Raw genomic sequence first — 22563 nt, forward strand, 5'->3', positions numbered from 1 at the left:
GGATTTAAGTTTTTAGCTGCCAAGTATGGCCTACATGTAATTATAATAAAAATAAACCACTAGTAAAAACCAGTTTACCTAAACCTGGCTAGCACTGTGAATCTCACTAATAACTCACTGTATATCTGATGTGGAGGACGCGGGTGGAAGGACCACAACAAACCTTCTTTCCATAATGTTTATTATACACAACACATACACGTCTGAGGACTGACTAGCTCCAGAACAAGCTGGGTTCTATTCCGGGGCCATGCATCACATCAAATGAAACCAACATGTCAATTACATAGAACATCATTGTGGTGCTGACTGGTGATTGGCCCACACTACTGCCAATCACGCTGCCAATCACTGTAGGCAGGACATTAAATCAACAGAATACAGGATCAACTACCACACTAGAGACAGAGAGAGAGAATCTATGTGCATGTGAACCTGTGGCACAGTCTGGCGTGTGTGGAGGGGGGGGGCGTGGCTGCACTCAGCTGGGGGAGGTTCAGAGTTAAAGACGACCTCACTGTCCAGGAAACTCAATCGAATGAAAACCCTCAGAACCCGTGTGTGTGTGTGTGTGTGTGTGTGTGTGTGTGTGTGTGTGTGTGTGTGTGTGTGTGTGCTTCCCTTCGGTCAGGGCTACATAAGACCTCTCTACAGTCCAACAACCCCAACATTATTATAATAACAACTCTGCCAATCACACACCACCAGCTAGCTACAAGGCACTACAGAAACCACACGCTCACACACTGACCCAGAACTGCTGATTCAGAATCAGTTTCCTCTGGCCAAGTCATCAGCAATATCATCAGGAACTCAACCACCGCTGGCCCTGGAACAGTTGTTAGATGAATAAAGTAACCACAGGCTATAAGTACAGACAGGAGCACTTAGTTGTGAACGTTAAGCTATTCTTGTCCATTTGCTGTGCCACAGTGAGACATAGCCAGCTGTCTCATTGCTATTCTGGATCACATAAATTAGCCAGCTAGAGCTAAACTAGTCTGGTTCATAGAAGTTAGCCAGCTAGAGCTAAGCTAAGTTGGGTTCATACCCTTGGTAGAGAGATGTACTGAGATTTACAGCACTGTGTGTGTGTGTGTGTGTGTGTGCGTGCGTGCGTGCGTGCGTGCGTGCGTGCGAGCGTTGTACGCGTGTGTGTCTCACCTGAAAGCGTGGCAGGTCAGGAGATTTGAAGTCATTGGGGGAGCAGCCGCACCAGTCTACGATGTGTTTGTACTGACACTTACAGCCCAGCTTCCTGTTCCAGTTGGTGATACGCAGGTTGTTGTCCACCATACTCTCACAGTGAGCACTGTTCTCTAGCACTGTGTGGAAGAACGACTGGAAAGAGAGGGAGAGGGAGAGGGGGGGGGGGGGGGGGGATATGTTAGATAGTCAGTAGTGTGCAGTTTGTGCTGACTGCATAGTGTGTGTGTGTTACCTCGGCAGGCAGCAGTGTGTATGCGTAGAAGCGCTTCATGCTGACGACCAGCTCATCTTCAGAGTTGATGATGTAATCCACAAACATGCGGTTCAGAAGGAACCAATCGGAACCTCCGTCCACCGCAATGCCTTCTGGGATCTTGCGGTCGCCTAGGCGCCACATGTGTGTGTCACACTCGAAGAAGAGCCGGTCCAGACCCTGCTTACGGATGAACCTGGAAAGGACACACACACACAAACACACACACGCAGATGAACACACACACAAACAGATGAACATACACAAACGTAGATGAACACACACACAGATCTACATGTGTCTCACCGTGTGTTGTCTCTGCCGTGGGATTTGATGAAGTTCATGTCCCGGTACTTTGTCAGGAAGCCCACCAGCTGCTCATTGGTCCTGGGGAGGGCAGACAGCTGTCAATCAGTCACACGGCCAATCAACACAGGCCAAAATTCCAAATCAACCTCTTGGACGCTAACCAGGCACTGTAGGTATGAAAGGGTTTATCGAGGCCCATGCTCTCGGCTGGAGTCCGAATATTTGAGCATCCTTTCTAAACAAAATGCATTTTGGGGGTTTTCTAACGCGGATACAATGCTGTTTGGTTTATTGTTTGAACCGTCGCTGAGATTATATTTGGCTATTAATGAAAAATAGGCTGTTTATTTAATGCCAAGCTAAACCAAGACGGCAATCTTGAAGTTGACGTGATTTGAAAGTTGATTAGCTTCCCACAGCCCATGTAAAAAAAAATCGGATTTATAATGAACTAATATGCCCTGGCAAATAATATTTCCTTTTTTCGTAGTTGGTAGTTACAGTCTTGTCTCATCGCTGCAACTCCCCTACAGACTCAGGAGAGGTGAATCCTCTGAAACATGACCCTGCCAAGCCTCACTGCTTCTTGACACACCCAGAAGCCAGCCACACCAAAGCCACACCAATGTGTAGGAGGTAACACTGTCCAGCTGGTGACTGAAGTCAGCTTGCAGGCACCCGGCCAACCACAAGGAGTCGCTAGAGTGAGATAGGACAAGGAAATCCCAGCCGGCCAAACTCTCCCCTAACCCGGATGACGGTGGGCCAATTGCGCACCACCTTATGGTTCTCCCAGTCACGTGCCGGCTGTTACACAGCCTGGGATCGAACCCGGGTCTGTAGTGACGCCTCAAACACGGTGAGGAGTGCCTTAGACCGCTGCGCCACTCGCGAGGCCCCCCGATAAATATTCTTATACTTAACCGGTGTAACCTACAACGTTATCCCAGATGAATGTGGTGCTTCAATGCATTCACTCCCATGTTGGTGGCAGAGAAAAAGTATGAATCTCACAGCTGTTTTTACCAATAGCCTGGAATCACTAGTTATTAGTGGGGGAGGGGCTATAATGTTGTTTGGTTTATTGCTTAAATAGTCGCTGAGATTACATTTTACTTATTGATAGAAAATAGAGTCACAATTATTTTATTTTTTTTCAAGATATACCACACTATAGTTTATATACAAGGACCAAAGAGTTTGGCCTGATTCGCGTTCTCATTTTTCAGTGGATTTATTTTTTGCGATTCTGGTACCGTCCCAGCACCTCACACACACACACACACACACACACACACACACACACACACACACCCAACAGCCCCCAAAACACACGCCTAACAGCACTCAATCCTCTACTCCCATCTGAACAGAACATGAGTCCCAAACTCTCAAAGCAATTACACTTTCCTAATGCCTCTTTCATTAGCTTGCTAATTAACACTCACATTAGCCAAGTATTACAGTACCTTATCAAGGCTGGAGCACAATGCTAACATGCTAGGCAGAGACAGCCAATAAGGATACGGTTACACACACACGTGCACACACACCAGATGTGAATCTGAAGTTGACGCAGACAGAATTAGTTAGATGTATGGCATGGTGAATGAGAGATTAAAGAGAGAGAGAGAAAGAGAGGGAGAGAGAGAGAAAGAGAGAGAAACTGCAATTGAAGAACAGACAGACAGATGAACACACACAGCCATCTGTCCTATTGAATTTTCCTATGCTGAAAAGCAGTAGAGGTGAAGCCACAATGTCACTGCATCCAAACCTCTGTGTGTGTGTGTATGAATGTGTCTCCTCCCTTTCCCTCCTCCCCTCTTCCCTTTTCCTCCTCCCCTCCTCCCTTTCCCTCCTCCCCTCCTCCCTTTCCCTCCTCCCCTCTTCCCTTTTCCTCCTCTCCTCCTCCCTCCCCCTCCTCCTTTTCCTCCTCTCCTCCTCCCTCCCCCTCCTCCTTTTCCTTCCTCTCCTCCTCCCTTTTCCTCCTCTCCTCCTCCCTTTTCCTCCTCTCCTCCTCCCTCCCCCTCCTCCTTTCCCTCCTTCCCTCCTCCCTTTCCCTCCTCCCCTCCTCCCTTTTCCTCCTCTCCTCCTCCCTTTTCCTCCTCTCCTCCTCCTCCTCCTTTCCCTCCTCCCCTCCTCCCTTTTCCTCCTCTCCTCCTCCCTCCCCCTCCTCCTTTTCCTTCCTCTCCTCCTCCCTTTTCCTCCTCTCCTCCTCCCTCCTTTCCCTCCTCCCCTCCTCCCTTTCCCTCCTCCCCTCCTCCCTTTTCCTCCTCTCCTCCTCCCTCCATCCCAGTCTTTCCCTCTGTCTCTGCTAGCTGCTGACAGACAGACAGACGCACACACACACACACACACACACACACACATATTCACACATACAGACACACACACGCATGCACACACACACATTATGAGAAGTGTGTGGTGTGTGTCCATGTGTGTGTCCGCCACTCATCGATCACACACAAACGCAGCACGCTGGGATCCGTGTCAACTCTGATGTCATCACTGGGTATTGACGGGGAATGGATTTTGTCCAGTGGGCCGCAGGGCTCATGGGATTGGTTCACTTCAATAAGAGATCCAGTTGGAAGTAGAGAGAACTTAGTGACTCAGGACCTTCTGTCAGACCAACTTCCGCCATTATGTGGAATTCTGTGTGTGTGTGTGTGTGTGTGTGTGTGTGTGTGTGTGTGTGTGTGTGTGTGTGTGTGTGTGTGTGTTTGTGGGCCCTATTCCCTATGTAGTGCACTACTTTAGACTGGAGACCTATAAGCCCTGTTCCCTATATAGCACACTACTTTTTACCAGAGCCCTATGGGCCCTATTCCCTATATAGTGCACTACTTTAGACTGGAGACCCATGAGCCCTATTCCCTATATAGCACACTACTTTTGACCAGAGCCCTATGGGCCCTATTCCCTATATAGTGCACTACTTTAGACTGGAGACCTATGAGCCCTATTCCCTATATAGCACACTACTTTTGACCAGAGCCCTATGGGCCCTATTCCCTATATAGTGCACTACTTTAGACTGGAGACCTATGAGCCCTATTCCCTATATAGTACACTACTTTTGACCAGAGCACTCCATGCCCACCTGATAGGGTAGTCGGCTGCACTGAGATTGATGAAGAAGTCCCAATTCCAGTCGGCCATCTTGAGAAGGTCGTCCATGCAACGCAGGTACATGGTGAGCAGGCTCGCCCCGCCCCAAATGGTGGACATCCTCCAGGAAGTAACACGGACGTTGGAGTACTGGCTCGCTAGAGCCCCCACCTGTCTGTGGAGGTAGTTGGAACGCTGGGGAAGGGAAGAAAGGTAGTGGGTAAATTAATAGAGGTCTGCATGTTTACCTGGACTACATGTTTACCTGGTCTACATGTTTACGGGGCGGCAGGGTAGCCTAGTGGTAAGAGCGTTGGACTAGTAACCGGAAGGTTGCAAGTTCAAACCCCCGAGCTGACAAGGTACAAATCTGTCGTTCTGCCCCTGAACAGGCAGTTAACCCACTGTTCCTAGGCCGTCATTGAAAATAAGAATTTGTTCTTAACTGACTTGCCTAGTAAAATAAAGGTAAAATAAAATAAAAATTACCTGGTCTGCATGTTTACCTGATCTGCATGTTTACCTGATCTGCATGTGTACCTGATCTGCATGTGTACCTGATCTGCATGTGTACCTGGTCTACATGTTTACCTGGTCTACATGTTTACCTGGTCTGCAGGTTTACCTGGTCTACAGGTCTACATGTTTACCTGGTCTGCATGTTTACCTGGTCTGCATGTTTACCTGGTCTACAGGTCTACATGTTTATCTGGTCTGCATGTTTATCTGGTCTACATGTTTACCTGATCTGCATGTTTACCTGGCCTGCATGTGTACCTGGTCTACAGGTCTACATGTTTACCTGGTCTACATGTTTACCTGGTCTACATGTTTACCTGGTATGCATGTGTACCTGGTCTACAGGTCTACATGTTTACCTGGTCTACATGTTTACCTGGTCTGCATGTTTACCTGATCTGCATGTTTACCTAATCTGCATGTGTACCTGATCTGCATGTGTACCTGATCTGCATGTGTACCTGATCTGCATGTTTACCTGGTCTACATGTTTACCTGGTCTGCAGGTTTACCTGGTCTACAGGTCTACATGTGTACCTGATCTGCATGTTTACCTGGTCTGCATGTTTACCTGGTCTGCAGGTTTACCTGGTCTACAGGTCTACATGTTTATCTGGTCTGCATGTTTATCTGGTCTGCATGTTTATCTGGTCTGCATGTTTACCTGGTCTACATGTTTATCTGGTCTGCATGTTTATCTGGTCTGCATGTTTACCTGGTCTGCATGTTTACCTGGTCTACATGTTTACCTGGTCTACAGGTCTGCATGTTTACCTGGTCTGCATGTTTACCTGGTCTGCATGTTTACCTGGTCTACATGTTTACCTGGTCTACATGTTTACCTGGTCTACATGTTTACCTGGTCTACAGGTTTACCTGGTCTACATGTTTACCTGGTCTACAGGTTTACCTGATCTGCATGTGTACCTGATCTGCATGTGTACCTGATCTGCATGTTTACCTGGTCTGCATGTTTATCTGGTCTGCATGTTTACCTGCTCTGCATGTTTACCTGGTCTGCATGTTTACCTGGTCTACAGGTCTACATGTTTACCTGGTCTACATGTTTATCTGGTCTGCATGTTTACCTGGTCTACATGTTTACCTGGTCTACATGTTTACCTGGTCTACAGGTTTACCTGGTCTACAGGTTTACCTGGTCTACATGTACAGTGCATTCTACAGGCATATAGTAGTAGTGTGAGGTATGGTAGATGGTCGTACCTGGTCTACATGTATATAGTAATAGTGTGAGGTATGGTAGATGGCCTTGAACAGGCGTTGGAACTGCCGAGACGCTCTGCCATGGACCACCAAGACGAAGACGATGCGAACAGGCACAGCAGGGGCAGTCTGCTCTGAACCCTCATCCCACTGTACATTCACATTGGCCTTACCTGGAGACACACACACACACACACACACACACAGGGAAGGTAGGAAGAAGACAGGGGTAACTTTATTACTATAGAAATGTTGTGTTAAATAGTAGAGTGCAGAAATAGAACGTTTTACAGAAAGTGTCATTTCTATAATTGTGCATTAAATGCCAGGATGTCATACTCATTTAGGCTTTTCATCTAGTGGGAATTCACTGCACAGTATTGAGGAAGAGAATCGTTTCCAGACCCACGTGTGTTTGACAACAACAGCTGATAATCAGAACAGGGGGATGGGCTGTACCAAAATGATCCAATGGCGGGGGACAACCCAACAGGGGGATGGGCTGTACCAAAATGATCCAATGGCGGGGGACAACCCAACTGGGCATTAGATGGTGACCTCAGTAGTATGTTGATGTTTAGATGGTGACCTCAGTAGTATGTTGATGTTTAGATGGTGACCTCAGTAGTATGTTGATGTTTAGATGGTGACCTCAGTAGTATGTTGATGTTTAGATGGTGACCTCAGTAGTATGTTGATGTTTAGATGGTGACCTCAGTAGTATGTTGATGTTTAGATGGTGACCTCAGTAGTATGTTGATGTTTAGATGGTGACCTCAGTAGTATGTTGATGTTTAGATGGTGACCTCAGTATGGAGCAGTAGTATGTTGATGTTTAGATGGTGACCTCAGTAGTATGTTGATGTTTAGATGGTGACCTCAGTAGTATGTTGATGTTTAGATGGTGACCTCAGTAGTATGTTGATGTTTAGATGGTGACCTCAGTATGGAGCAGTAGTATGTTGATGTTTAGATGGTGACCTCAGTAGTATGTTGATGTTTAGATGGTGACCTCAGTATGGACCAGTAGTATGTTGATGTTTAGATGGTGACCTCAGTAGTATGTTGATGTTTAGATGGTGACCTCAGTATGGAGCAGTAGTATGTTGATGTTTAGATGGTGACCTCAGTAGTATGTTGATGTTTAGATGGTGACCTCAGTATGGAGCAGTAGTATGTTGATGTTTAGATGGTGACCTCAGTATGGAGCAGTAGTATGTTGATGTTTAGATGGTGACCTCAGTAGTATGTTGATGTTTAGATGGTGACCTCAGTATGGAGCAGTAGTATGTTGATGTTTAGATGGTGACCTCAGTATGGAGCAGTAGTATGTTGATGTTTAGATGGTGACCTCAGTATGGAGCAGTAGTATGTTGATGTTTAGATGGTGACCTCAGTATGGAGCAGTAGTATGTTGATGTTTAGATGGTGACCTCAGTAGTATGTTGATGTTTAGATGGTGACCTCAGTAGTATGTTGATGTTTAGATGGTGACCTCAGTATGGAGCAGTAGTATGTTGATGTTTAGATGGTGACCTCAGTATGGAGCAGTAGTATGTTGATGTTTAGATGGTGACCTCAGTATGGAGCAGTAGTATGTTGATGTTTAGATGGTGACCTCAGTAGTATCTCTCCTTTCTACTCTTCCTCCCTTTCAGTTGTCCATCCACCCTTCCATTACCCCCCCCTCATCCCATGCACACACACACACACGCATACACACACACACACATGCACACACACACACACGTGAGTGCACACACACACTCTCCCTCTCTACCATTGGTGTTTGGTGTAAGGTCTACCCTGTGTGTATAAATATCCCTCTCTCCCAGCACCATGCGTCCCTGTCTAGGCCCCTCTCTGAGGCCCGCAGGCAAGGCTTTACAGGGGAGCTACTCTGGGGCGTTGTGAAAACAGTAGGTTTCTAACTTCCTGCTACACTGGGGCGTTTTGAAACAGTAGGTTTTTACCTTCCTGCTACACTGGGGTGGTGTGAAAACAGTAGGTTTTTAACTTCCTGCTACACTGGGGTGGTGTGAAAACAGTAGGTTTTTACCTTCCTGCTACACTGGGGTGGTGTGAAAACAGTAGGTTTTTACCTTCCTGCTACACTGGGGTGTTGTGAAAACAGTAGGTTTTTACCTTCCTGCTACACAGGGGCATTCGGAAAACAGTATGTAACAACACATCTGCCACGATGACCCTCAACATTTGGGCCCCTCGGGGGTGTGTGCTTGGTCCCCTCCTGTACTCCCTCTTCACACACGACAGTGTGGTAACGCACAACTCCAACACCATTATCAAGTTTGCTGATGACACGACAGTGGTAGGCCTGATCACCGACGACGATGAGAGGGAGGATGTCAGAGACCTGGAGCTGATTGAGGACTAGAGGACATGGAGGGCCGAGCACACACCCATCCACATCAACGGGGCAGTAGTGGGCTCCTGAGTGGCGCAGCGGTCTAAGGCACTGCATCTCAGTGCAAGAGGTGTCACTACAGTCCCTGGTTCTAATCTGCATTGTTGAATAAGGGCTCGTAAGTAAGCATTTCAGGGTAAAGTCTATACCTGTTGTATTCGGCACATATGACAGCCAGTCAACACTAGCCAGCCAACTAGCCAGCCAGCCAACACTAGTCAGCCAACTAGCCAGCCAGCCAACACTAGTCAGCCAACTAGCCAGCCAGCCAACACTAGTCAGCCAACTAGCCAGCCAGCCAACACTAGTCACCCAGGCAGCCAAACACTAGTCACCCAGCCAGCCAGCCAACACTAGTCACCCAGCCAGCCAGCCAACACTAGTCACCCAGCCAGCCAATACTAGTCACCCAGCCAGCCAGCCAATACTAGTCACCCAGCCAGCCAGGCAACACTAGTCACCCAGCCAGCCAGGCAACACTAGTCACCCAGCCAGCCAGGCAATACTAGTCACCCAGCCAGCCAACACTAGTCACCCAGCCAGCCAGCCAGCCAACACTAGTCACCCAGCCAGTCAGCCAGCCAACACAAGTCACCCAGCCAGCCAACACTAGTCACCCAGCCAACCAGCCAACACTAGTCAGCCAGCCAGCCAGCCAACACTAGTCACCCAGCCAGCCAATACTAGTCACCCAAGCAGCCAGCCAACACAAGTCACCCAGTATTCGGCACATATGACAGCCAGTCAACACTAGCCAGCCAACTAGCCAGCCAGCCAACACTAGTCAGCCAACTAGCCAGCCAGCAAACACTAGTCAACCAACTAGCCAGCCAGCCAACACTAGTCAGCCAACTAGCCAGCCAGCCAACACTAGTCACCCAGGCAGCCAAACACTAGTCACCCAGGCAGCCAAACACTAGTCACCCAGTCAGCCAGCCAACACTAGTCACCCAGCCAGCCAGCCAACACTAGTCACCCAGCCAGCCAATACTAGTCACCCAGCCAGCCAGCCAATACTAGTCACCCAGCCAGCCAGGCAACACTAGTCACCCAGCCAGCCAGGCAATACTAGTCACCCAGCCAGCCAACACTAGTCACCCAGCCAGCCAGCCAGCCAACACTAGTCACCCAGCCAGTCAGCCAGCCAACACAAGTCACCCAGCCAGCCAACACTAGTCACCCAGCCAACCAGCCAACACTAGTCACCCAGCCAACCAGCCAACACTAGTCAGCCAGCCAGCCAGCCAACACTAGTCACCCAGCCAGCCAATACTAGTCACCCAAGCAGCCAGCCAACACAAGTCACCCAGCCAGCCAGCCAACACTAGTCACCCAGGCAGCCAGCCAACACTAGTCACCCAGCCAGCCAATACTAGTCACCCAAGCAGCCAGCCAACACTAGTCACCCAGCCAGCCAGCCAATACTAGTCACCCAGGCAGCCAATACTAGTCACCCAGCCAGCCAACACTAGTCACCCAGCCAGCCAGCCAATACTAGTCACCCAGGCAGCCAGCCAACACTAGTCACCCAGGCAGCCAGCCAACACTAGTCACCCAGCCAGCCAGCCAACACTAGTCACCCAGGCAGCCAGCCAACACTAGTCACCCAGCTAACCAATACTAGTCACCCAGCCAGTCAGCCAATACTAGTCACCCAGCCGGCCAACACTAGTCACCCAGCTAACCAATACAAGTCACCCAGCCAGCCAACACTAGTCACCCAGCTAACCAATACTAGTCACCCAGGCAGCCAACACCATCCAGCCAGTCTAAAGCTATAGATATCCTCTCCTCTCCCTTACTGCATCATCAAAGAGACGTATAATCATATAAATTAAACGCAGAATCTAAACCTTAAACTTTCTGGGCGGATGACAGAGTCTATCTTTAGTCAAGCTCTGCCCCCCCCCCCCCCCCCCCCCCCCCCCCCACACACACACACACACACACACAGGCTTTACTCAGCACTTCTCTATCTAACTCCTGTACTAAATAGTGTGTAATTACACTGGATTGGCGTGGGCACTGCCCTATAGTGAGTAGAGTAGTATACACTGCAGCTCAAATGGCACCCTTTGCCCTATATAGTGCACTACTTTTTTTACCAGAGTGTAGTATAAAGTGAACAGGGTGGTGTTTGGGACACAAACATGGAGCAGTGAATGTGGTGGAATGTTCCCTAAATAGATCAGGCACTGGCAAGGCAACCTCCCTGGGGAGTTCTAGACGGAACCCTCGGGAGAGCCCTTAATTCTGTCTCCAGGGTGAGAAGTACTCTTTCCCTCCCTCTTTCTCTTCCCTCTGGGGATGGCGAGGTGACAAGGAGAGGAGACAAGGAGAGGAGACAAGGGGAGGAGACACGGCGAGGAGACACGGCGAGGAGACACGGCGAGGAGGAAAGGATAGGCGACAAGGAGGGGAGACAAGGAGAGGTGACAAGGGGAGGAGACAAAGATATATGACAAGGATAGGAGACAAGTATACAAGGACAGGAGAGGAGACAAGGAGATAAGGAGAGGAGACACGGCAAGGAGACAAGGATATGTGACAAGGAGGGGAGACAAGGGGAGGAGACAAAGATATATGACAAGGATAGGAGACAAGGATAGGAGACAAGTATACAAGGACAGGAGAGGAGACAAGGAGATAAGGAGAGGAGACACGGCAAGGAGACAAGGAGGGGAGACAAGGAGAGGTGACAAGGGGTAGGAGACAAAGATATAGGACAAGGATAGGAGACAAGGTAAGGAAACAAGTATGAGTGTGGCGGTCATGTATATCTGGATGAGGGTAATTGTCCAGCCAAATGACTGTGGTCTCTGTCCTAACCGTTCAAATAGCAACTAGAAAGTAATGACATGTATACATTTTTAGATGTACGTTTTCTCCTTTCCTCCTCCACTCCTGACCGCATGTGCTGACATAGAAATAGAATGAATAGAGTGAGAGGTTCCACGCCCGTTCTATTCATTATACTACAGGGCTGTGACGGTCATGGTACTCTGGATGATGGTAATTGGTCAGCCAAATGACCGCGGTCACTGTAATAATAGTTTGAAATAGCATTTAATTCTTATATTCTTATATATATATATATATATATCTACACTGAACAAAAATATAAAGGCAACATGTAAAAGTGTTTCATGAGCTGAAGTAAAAGATCCCAGAAACGTTCCGTACGAACAAAAAGCTGATTTCTCTCACAAAGTTTGTGCAAAAATTGAGAGACAAGAGGGAGGAGAAGAGTACTTGTCACCGTGGAGACAGAAGTCAGGACTGTCACCGTGGAGACAGACGTCAGGACTGTCACCGTGGAGACAGACGTCAGAACTGTCACCGTGGAGACAGAAGTCAGGACTGTCACCGTGGAGACAGACGTCAGGACTGTCACCGTGGAGACAGAAGTCAGGACTCTCCCGAGGGTTCCGTTTATGCTGTTCTGTGAAGGGAGTTGTACACGGTGTTGTACGAGAACTTCAGTTTCTGGGGGCAATTTCTCACATGGAATAGTCTTCATTTCTCAGAACAAGAATAGACTGACGAATTTCAGAAGAAAGTTATTTGTTTCTGGACATTTTGAGCCTGTAATCGAACCCACAAATACTGATGCTCCAGATACATAATAATTGCAACATAATTGCAACAAATCAACAGAATTGCAAAAGGGTTTTCTAATGATCAATTAGCCTTTTAAAATGATAAACTTGGATTAGCGAACACAACGTGCCATTGGAACTGTTGAGCGTGACAAACCCAGCAGCGTTGCAGTTCTTGACACAAATCGTTACGCCTGGCACCTACTACCCTACCCCGTTCAAAGGCACTTAAATATGTTGTCTTGCCCATTCACCCTCTGACAACACAGACACAATCCATGTCTCAGTTGTCTCAAGGCTTAAAAATCCTTCTTTAACCAGGTCTCCTCCCCTTCATCTTTAACCAGTCTCCTCCCCTTCATCTTTAACCAGTCTCCTCCCCTTCATCTTTAACCAGTCTCCTCCCCTTCATCTTTAAACAGTCTCCTCCCCTTCATCTTTAACCTGGTCTCCTCCCCTTCATCTTTAACCTGGTCTCCTCCCCTTCATCTTTAACCTGGTCTCCTCCCCTTCATCTTTAACCTGGTCTCCTCCCCTTCATCTTTAACCTGTCTCCTCCCCTTCATCTTTAACCAGTATCCTCCCCTTCATCTTTAACCAGTCTCCTCCCCTTCATCTTTAACCAGTCTCCTCCCCTTCATCTTTAACCAGTCTCCTCCCCTTCATCTTTAACCAGTCTCCTCCCCTTCATCTACACTGATTGAAGTGGATTTAACAGGTGACATCAATAAGGGATCATATCTTTGACCTGGATTCATTCCTAATGTTTTGTCCACTCAGTGTATCTCCCCTCTGTAAATGGTACATTCCTCCTGTAATCAGCCTCTACTCCAGAGTTGTTTGTTTTATGTTTATTGCTCTGATATTGTCTATTCTGTTTGACGTCTGTGTGGACTTGTGTGTGTTCTGTTTGACTATTGTCTATTACTGGCAGCACCTTCTCACCAAGGCAGCACCTTGTCACTAAGGCAGCACCTTGTCACTAAGGCAGCACCTTGTCACCGAGGCAGCACCTTGTCACTGAGGCAGCACCTTCTCACTGAGGCATCACCTTCTCACTGAGGCAGCACCTTGTCACTAAGGCAGCACCTTGTCACTGAGGCAGCACCTTGTCACTAAGGCAGCACCTTGTCACTAAGGCAGCACCTTGTCACTAAGGCAGCACATTGTCACTAAGGCAGCACATTGTCACTAAGGCAGCACCTTCTCACTGAGGCAGCACCTTGTCACTAAGGCAGCACCTTGTCACTAAGGCAGCCCCTTCTCACTAAGGCAGCACCTTGTCACTAAGGCAGCACCTTGTCACTAAGGCAGCACCTTGTCACTAAGGCAGCACCTTGTCACTAAGGCAGCCCCTTCTCACTGAGGCAGCACCTTCTCACTAAGGCAGCACCTTCTCACTGAGGCAGCACCTTCTCACTGAGGCATCACCTTCTCACCAAGGCAGGCCCTTCTCACTAAGGCAGCACCTTCTCACTGAGGCATCACCTTCTCACTGAGGCAGCCCCTTCGCACTAAGGCAGCCCCTTCGCACTAAGGCAGCCCCTTCTCACTAAGGCAGCCCCTTCTCACTAAGGCAGCACCTTCTCACTGAGGCAGCACCTTCTCACTAAGGCAGCCCCTTCTCACTAAGGCAGCACCTTCTCACTAAGGCAGCACTTTCTCACTAAGGCAGCACCTTCTCACTAAGGAAGCACCTTCTCACTAAGGCAGCACCTTCTCACTAAGGCAGCACCTTCTCACTAAGGCAGCACCTACTCACTAAGGCCTACTCACTAAGGCAGCCCCTTCGCCTTCCCCTTTGTGTCATTGGAATTGAATAATTCCTATATGTGTACATTAATTAAATCACTAATTAAATCATCTATTTTATAAGAATTTGTGAGATTCCTATTTGCATAAAATAGACAGAGACCAGTCTTATCAAAATTAGATAATAGTATTTATTCTCGGAGCTCGCTGCTCATGGAACCAAAAACAACAGTTTATATACAAAATATGACGTCATAGGTTACAAAATGTCCTTCCTCCTATCGACCAGGAGGAAACAGGTTCAAAGGTTTATTCCCACCCCCTCGCTCGCTCACTCCAGACACACACTTATATCAAGATTAAACTTCTGAAGTCTTCATCTATCACTATTCAGCAGACAGTTCCAGATAATGGAAAACACACACTGCCTTATCTAAACATCCCAGAGCTAAGTTGAGTCGGTTCAACCATAGATTAACGACCCTTTCTGCTTACTTAAAACCCACAACCCATTCCTCCCCAACCCAGCTGGAATGGTGTTTATTATGTTAATTACCCCCACAACCCATTCCTTCCCAACCCAGCTGGAATGGTGTTTATTATGTTTAATTACCATTATTAATTATTAATTTGTTTCATGCTACACAATCCCTTCCTTATGAATTAACATTATTTATCAGATATAATAAAACAGAGTATAAGTTTCATTAGTTATAGTTCTATTTAAAATGTAGATATTGTTTAGTCATTATTCATAACATTCCTAACACTGAGGCAGCACCTTCTCACTGAGGCAGCACCTTCTCACTGAGGCAGCACCTTCTCACTGAGGCAGCACCTTCTCACTGAGGCAGCACCTTCTCACTGAGGCAGCCCCTTCTCACTGAGGCAGCACCTTCTCACTGAGGCAGCACCTTCTCACTGAGGCAGCACCTTCTCACTGAGGCATCACCTTCTCACTGAGGCAGCACCTTCTCACTGAGGCAGCACCTTCTCACTGAGGCAGCACCTTGTCACTGAGGCAGCACCTTCTCACTGAGGCAGCACCTTGTCACTGAGGCAGCACCTTCTCACTGAGGCAGCACCTTCTCACTGAGGCAGCACCTTCTCACTGAGGCAGCACCTTCTCACTGAGGCAGCACCTTCTCACTGAGGCAGCACCTTCTCACTGAGGCAGCACCTTCTCACTGAGGCAGCACCTTCTCACTGAGGCAGCACCTATTCACTGAGGCAGCACCTTCTCACTGAGGCAGCACCTTCTCACTGAGGCGGCACATTCCCGGTGTACTCGGGGAATAGGTGATTATGACATAGTGCACTACTTTTCACCAGGGGCCGTAGGTCTCTATATAGGTAATATGGTGCCATTTGGGATGCAATTCACCATGAGACTCACCTTCTATGGTGCAGTATCGAGGGACGGTCTCCGGCATCAGTGTCCTCTCCTTGTGTCTGCAGTACACCTCAGCTATCTGCTGACGACACTCCCTGGTCTTGGCTCTCGACAGAGCCGAGATGGCCTCCTTCCCACTGATCTCGCACTGGTGCTTCTCCCTCCGCTGCCCCCGCACAGGAGCCGCGGTCGCCGACTTCCTGGGTTGGTGATGTCGCTGATGCTGATTGGATGTTTTGATGGAGGGAGAGGGGGAGGGTCTAGCGGGTTTAGTGGACAGCTGGGAGTGTGGTCTGGGTCGTTTGTATGCGTGGTAATCTTTAAGTCCTGCTCCTCCGGGCTGCTGTGGAGGAAGAGGGTACTGCTGAATAACCTCGTTGACATCATTGGGAAAGGCCTTTCCCAGAATGCCTTGCCTTAGGGCCTTGTCCGGTTTGTGTTTGGCGGTGTTTCCTGCCATTCGCTGGCGCTCAGACAGTGACCGCGCCCCAAGGTTGCTGTTGCCGTCAACAACAGTGTCAAAGTCTTTGGGGACCGAGTTCTCATTGTTGTTACTATCCAGGAGGACTTTCTCCTTGGGACGCCAGGAGTGGTAGCCCTCCTGGAGGAGAGAGAGAGGAGGAGAGGGGGAGAGAGGGGGGAGGGAGAGAGAGGAGGGGAGGGAGAGAAGGAGTAAGGGGAGGGGAGAGGGGAGAGAGGGGGAGATGGGAGAGAGACGAGGAGAGGGAGAGAGGGAGTAAGGGGAGGGAGAGGGGAGAGAGGGGGGAGGGAGAGGGGGGAGAGAGAGGAGGAGAGGGAGTAAGGGGAGGGAGAGGGGAGAGAGGGGGAGGGAGAGGGGAGAGAGGGGGGAGGGAGAGAGAGGGGGAGAGAGGGGGAGGGAGAGAGAGGGGGAGAGAGGGGGAGGGAGAGAGAGGAGGAGAGGGAGAGAGGGAGTAAGGGGAGGGAGAGGGGAGAGAGGGGGGAGGGAGAGAGAGGAGGAGAGGGAGAGAGGGAGTAAGAAGAGGGAGAGGGGAGAGAGGGGGAGGGGAGAGAAGGGGGGAGGGAGAGAGAGGAGGAGAGGGAGAGAAGGAGTAAGGAGAGGAGAGGGGAGAGAGGGGGAGGAGGGAGAGAGAGGAGGAGATGGAGAGAGGGAGTAAGAAGAGGGAGAGGGGGAGAGAGTCAGTCAGTGTAACAATAGGAAAAGAGAGTATACTGAGTTCTGAAGGACAGAGACACAGAGAGAATGAGCACTGCACACTGCCCTATCCCATCTGGACAAGAGGAATACCTATGTAAGAATACTGTTCATTGACTACAGCTCAGCCTTCAACACCATAGTACCCTCCAAGCTCAGCCTTCAACACCATAGTACCCTCCAAGCTCAGCCTTCAACACCATAGTACCCTCCAAGCTCAGCCTTCAACACCATAGTACCCTCCAAGCTCAGCCTTCAACACCATAGTACCCTCCAAGCTCAGCCTTCAACACCATAGTACCCTCCAAGCTCAGCCTTCAACACCATAGTACCCTCCAAGCTCAGCCTTCAACACCATAGTACCCTCCAAGCTCAGCCTTCAACACCATAGTACCCTCCAAGCTCAGCCTTCAACACCATAGTACCCTCCAAGCTCAGCCTTCAACACCATAGTACCCTCCAAGCTCAGCCTTCAACACCATAGTACCCTCCAAGCTCAGCCTTCAACACCATAGTACCCTCCAAGCTCAGCCTTCAACACCATAGTACCCTCCAAGCTCAGCCTTCAACACCATAGTACCCTCCAAGCTCAGCCTTCAACACCATAGTACCCTCCAAGCTCAGCCTTCAACACCATAGTACCCTCCAAGCTCAGCCTTCAACACCACAGTACCCTCCAAGCTCAGCCTTCAACACCACAGTACCCTCCAAGCTCAGCCTTCAACACCACAGTACCCTCCAAGCTCAGCCTTCAACACCACAGTACCCTCCAAGCTCAGCCTTCAACACCACAGTACCCTCCAAGCTTGTCATTAAGCTTGAGGCCCAACATCTCCACTTTGCTGATCCTCAACACTGAGGCCCCATAAGGGTGCATGCTCAGCTCCCTCCTGTTCTCCCTGTTCACCCATGGCTGTGTGGCCACGCATGCCTCTAACTGTGAGGGGTTCAGATCACAGACAGGCAATAATATTCCAAAGTATTTAGAAAATATTTAAAAAACAGCAAATCAACAGTAAATAATTGAATGAAATAAGAAGTCTAATTGTTCTGTCTGCCCCCCTCCCTCCCGCTTAGGAGCCACCCATTCCCCCCTCCCCAGTAGGTGCCACCCATTCCTACTCCCCCCTCCCTCTCCCTGTCTGTCTGTCTGTTTTGCTGTCTGGCTGTCTGTCTGCCTGGCTGTCTGTCAGCCTGCTTGGCTGTATGTCTGTCTGGCTGGCTGTCTGCCTGCTTAGATGTCTGTCTACCTGCTTGTCTGTCTGCTTGGCTGGCTTTCTGTCTGCCTGGCTGTCTGTCAGCCTGCTTGGCTGTATGTCTGTCTGGCTGTCTATCTGCCTGCTGTCTGTCTGTCTGCCTGCTTGTCTGGCTTTCTGTCTGCCTGGCTGTCTGTCAGCCTGCTTGGCTGTATGTCTGTCTGGCTGGCTGTCTGCCTGCTTAGATGTCTGTCTACCTGCTTGTCTGTCTGCTTGGCTGGCTTTCTGTCTGCCTGGCTGTCTGTCAGCCTGCTTGGCTGTATGTCTGTCTGGCTGTCTATCTGCCTGCTTGGCTGGCGTGCTGTCTGTCTGTCTGCCTGCTTGTCTGGCTTTCTGTCTGCCTGGCTGTCTGTCAGCCTGCTTGGCTGTATGTCTGTCTGGCTGGCTGTCTGCCTGCTTAGATGTCTGTCTACCTGGCTATCTATGTGTCTGTCTGTCTGCCCTTGTGTGTCATGTGATTAAGCATGGGGAATGCTGTCACTCATAAGATATGTCTGGGACTCTGACACAGGGGTTACAGTGTGTGTGTGTGTGTGTGTGTCAGTAGCAGTGCTATATGACCTGGTCCTGCTATTCCCTGTACCCAGACCAGCTCTGCCCTTTCCAGGAATATCAATCTAGTTCTGTACTTAGGAATGAAAGGCTCCCTCTGCCCACAAATATACATGCATTTTTTAAAATTTATTTTACCTTTATTTAACTAGGCAAGTCAGTTAAGAACACATTCTTATTTACAATGACGACCTAGGAGCAGTGGGTTAACTGCCTTGTTCGGGGGCAGAACGACAGATGTTTACCTTGTCAGCTCGGGGGATTCGATCTTGCAACCTTTCGGTTTACAAGTCCAACACTCTAACCACTAGGCTACCTGCCGCCCCAAAACAGTACACAGACACAGTATAGACCGTCTTCAGAATACTGTACAGACACAGTATAGACAGTCTTCAGAATACTGTACAGACACGCCAACGTCCACACACACACACACAGGGCTGTGTGAGTCTTGTCTTGGCAGGATATTTCTGGTGGTACTAGAAAAGAGATCCGGTCCAACATTCTGATCAACTATCTTTACTGCTGTACCACCTGCTACAATCATATCACACACACACACATGGACACACACACACACACACACACACACACACACACACACACACACACAAATGGGGGCAACTCAATATTAGGAAGGTGTCCTTAATGTTTTGTACACTCAGTGTATATTACTAAAGATCTGATCAAACTGCCCAAGCAGAGAGGTTAAAGAAAACGTGAGCTAGCTAGCTGATAGCATCCAGATGAGACTAATACAGACTCAACTCTGGGTCAAGGTCCAACGTAAGATATTACAGAGTGAGAAACTCAAGCTATAGGAAGAGGTCCAGAATAGAGAGGGTGTTATCTCATTGTGACACGCCTGAGAATATAATACAAGATGACAAACTGTTGCTATCAGATGTAAATCAGAAACTTCACTTTGTTCTGGGAGAGATTTCTCTGTCTGTCTACCTCTCTCTCTCTCAATCTCTCTCTCTCTCTCTCTCTCTTTCTATACTCTACTCTACTGAACTATCCTCTACTGAACTGAACTATACTGTACTGAACTGAACTATACTGTACTGAACTATACTGAACTGAACTATCCTCTACTGAACTATCCTCTACTGAACTATCCTCTACTGAACTATCCTCTACTGAACTATCCTCTACTGAACTGAACTATCCTCTACTGAACTATCCTCTACTGAACTATCCTCTACTGAACTATCCTCTACTGAACTGAACTATACTGTACTGAACTATACTGAACTGAACTATACTGTACTGAACTATACTGTACTGAACTATACTGTACTGAACTATCCTCTACTGAACTATCCTCTACTGAACTATCCTCTACTGAACTATCCTCTACTGAACTATCCTCTACTGAACTGAACTATCCTCTACTGAACTATCCTCTACTGAACTATCCTCTACTGAACTATCCTCTACTGAACTATCCTCTACTGAACTGAACTATCCTCTACTGAACTATCCTCTACTGAACTATCCTCTACTGAACTATCCTCTACTGAACTGAACTATCCTCTACTGAACTGAAATATCCTCTACTGAACTATACTGAACTGAACTATCCTCTACTGAACTATCCTCTACTGTACTGAACTATCCTCTACTGAACTATCCTCTACTGAACTATCCTCTACTGAACTATACTGAACTGAACTATCCTCTACTGAACTATCCTCTACTGAACTATCCTCTACTGAACTGAACTATCCTCTACTGTACTGAACTATCCTCTACTCTACTGAACTATCCTCTACTGAACTGAACTATACTGTACTGAACTGAACTATACTGTACTGAACTATCCTCTACTGAACTGAACTATCCTCTACTGAACTGAACTATACTGTACTGAACTATACTGTACTGAACTATACTGTACTGAACTATACTGTACTGAACTATCCTCTACTGAACTGAACTATACTGAACTGAACTATCTTCTACTGAAATGAACTATACTGAACTGAACTATCCTCTACTGAACTGAACTATACTGAACTGAACTATCCTCTACTGAACTATACTGTACTGAACTATCCTCTACTGAACTGAACTATCCTCTACTGAACTGAACTATCCTCTACTGAACTATCCTCTACTAAACTATACTGTACTGAACTATCCTCTACTGTACTGAACTATCCTCTACTGTACTGAACTATCCTCTACTGAACTATCCTCTACTGTACTGAACTATCCTCTACTGAACTATCCTCTACTGAACTGAACTATACTGTACTGAACTATCCTCTACTATCCTCTACTGAACTGAACTATCCTCTACTGAACTATCCTCTACTGAACTATCCTCTACTGAACTATCCTCTACTGAACTGAACTATACTGTACTGAACTATCCTCTACTATCCTCTACTGAACTGAACTATCCTCTACTGAACTATCCTCTACTGAACTATCCTCTACTGTACTGAACTATCCTCTACTGAACTATCCTCTACTGAACTATCCTCTACTGAACTATACTGAACTGAACTATCCTCTACTGAACTATCCTCTACTGAACTATCCTCTACTGAACTGAACTATCCTCTACTGAACTGAACTATCCTCTACTGAACTATACTGAACTGAACTATCCTCTACTGAACTATCCTCTACTGTACTGAACTATCATCTACTGAACTATCCTCTACTGAACTATCCTCTACTGAACTATACTGAACTGAACTATCCTCTACTGAACTATCCTCTACTGAACTATCCTCTACTGAACTGAACTATCCTCTACTGTACTGAACTATCCTCTACTCTACTGAACTATCCTCTACTGAACTGAACTATACTGTACTGAACTGAACTATACTGTACTGAACTATCCTCTACTGAACTGAACTATCCTCTACTGAACTGAACTATACTGTACTGAACTATACTGTACTGAACTATACTGTACTGAACTATACTGAACTGAACTATCCTCTACTGAACTGAACTATACTGAACTGAACTATACTGAACTGAACTATCCTCTACTGAACTGAACTATACTGAACTATCTTCTACTGAACTATACTGTACTGAACTATCCTCTACTGAACTGAACTATCCTCTACTGAACTGAACTATCCTCTACTGAACTGAACTATCCTCTACTGTACTGAACTATCCTGTACTGAACTATCCTCTACTGTACTGAACTATCCTCTACTGAACTGAACTATCCTCTACTGTACTGAACTATCCTCTACTGAACTGAACTATCCTCTACTGTACTGAACTATCCTCTACTGTACTGAACTATCCTCTACTGTACTGAACTATCCTCTACTGAACTATCCTCTACTGAACTATCCTCTACTGAACTGAACTATACTGTACTGAACTATCCTCTACTATCCTCTACTGAACTGAACTATCCTCTACTGAACTATCCTCTACTGAACTGAACTATCCTCTACTGAACTATCCTCTACTGAACTGAACTATACTGTACTGAACTATCCTCTACTATCCTCTACTGAACTGAACTATCCTCTACTGAACTATCCTCTACTGAACTATCCTCTACTGAACTATCCTCTACTGAACTATACTGAACTGAACTATCCTCTACTGAACTATCCTCTACTGAACTATCCTCTACTGAACTGAACTATCCTCTACTGAACTGAACTATCCTCTACTGAACTATACTGAACTGAACTATCCTCTACTGAACTATTCTCTACTGTACTGAACTATCCTCTACTGAACTATCCTCTACTGAACTATCCTCTACTGAACTATACTGAACTGA

General features: G+C 47.6%; 1 protein-coding gene across 1 annotated transcript in view; it reads right to left on the minus strand.

Moving 5' to 3' along the window:
• LOC139422568 (xylosyltransferase 1-like) overlaps positions 1–22563 on the minus strand; it is a 54836-nt gene that overhangs the window by 14817 nt on the left and 17456 nt on the right. Inside the window, exons 2-7 of the mRNA XM_071173713.1 lie at positions 15804–16401; positions 6632–6804; positions 4881–5083; positions 1769–1849; positions 1442–1658; positions 1165–1341 (exon numbers count right to left, since the gene is read on the minus strand). Of these exons, the coding sequence (XP_071029814.1) occupies positions 1165–1341; positions 1442–1658; positions 1769–1849; positions 4881–5083; positions 6632–6804; positions 15804–16401 (1449 nt within the window). The remainder of the gene's footprint in view (positions 1–1164; positions 1342–1441; positions 1659–1768; positions 1850–4880; positions 5084–6631; positions 6805–15803; positions 16402–22563) is intronic.

The sequence above is a fragment of the Oncorhynchus clarkii genome, chromosome 12 (genome assembly GCF_045791955.1).
Source record: "Oncorhynchus clarkii lewisi isolate Uvic-CL-2024 chromosome 12, UVic_Ocla_1.0, whole genome shotgun sequence".
Classification (NCBI taxonomy): Eukaryota; Metazoa; Chordata; class Actinopteri; order Salmoniformes; family Salmonidae; genus Oncorhynchus; species Oncorhynchus clarkii.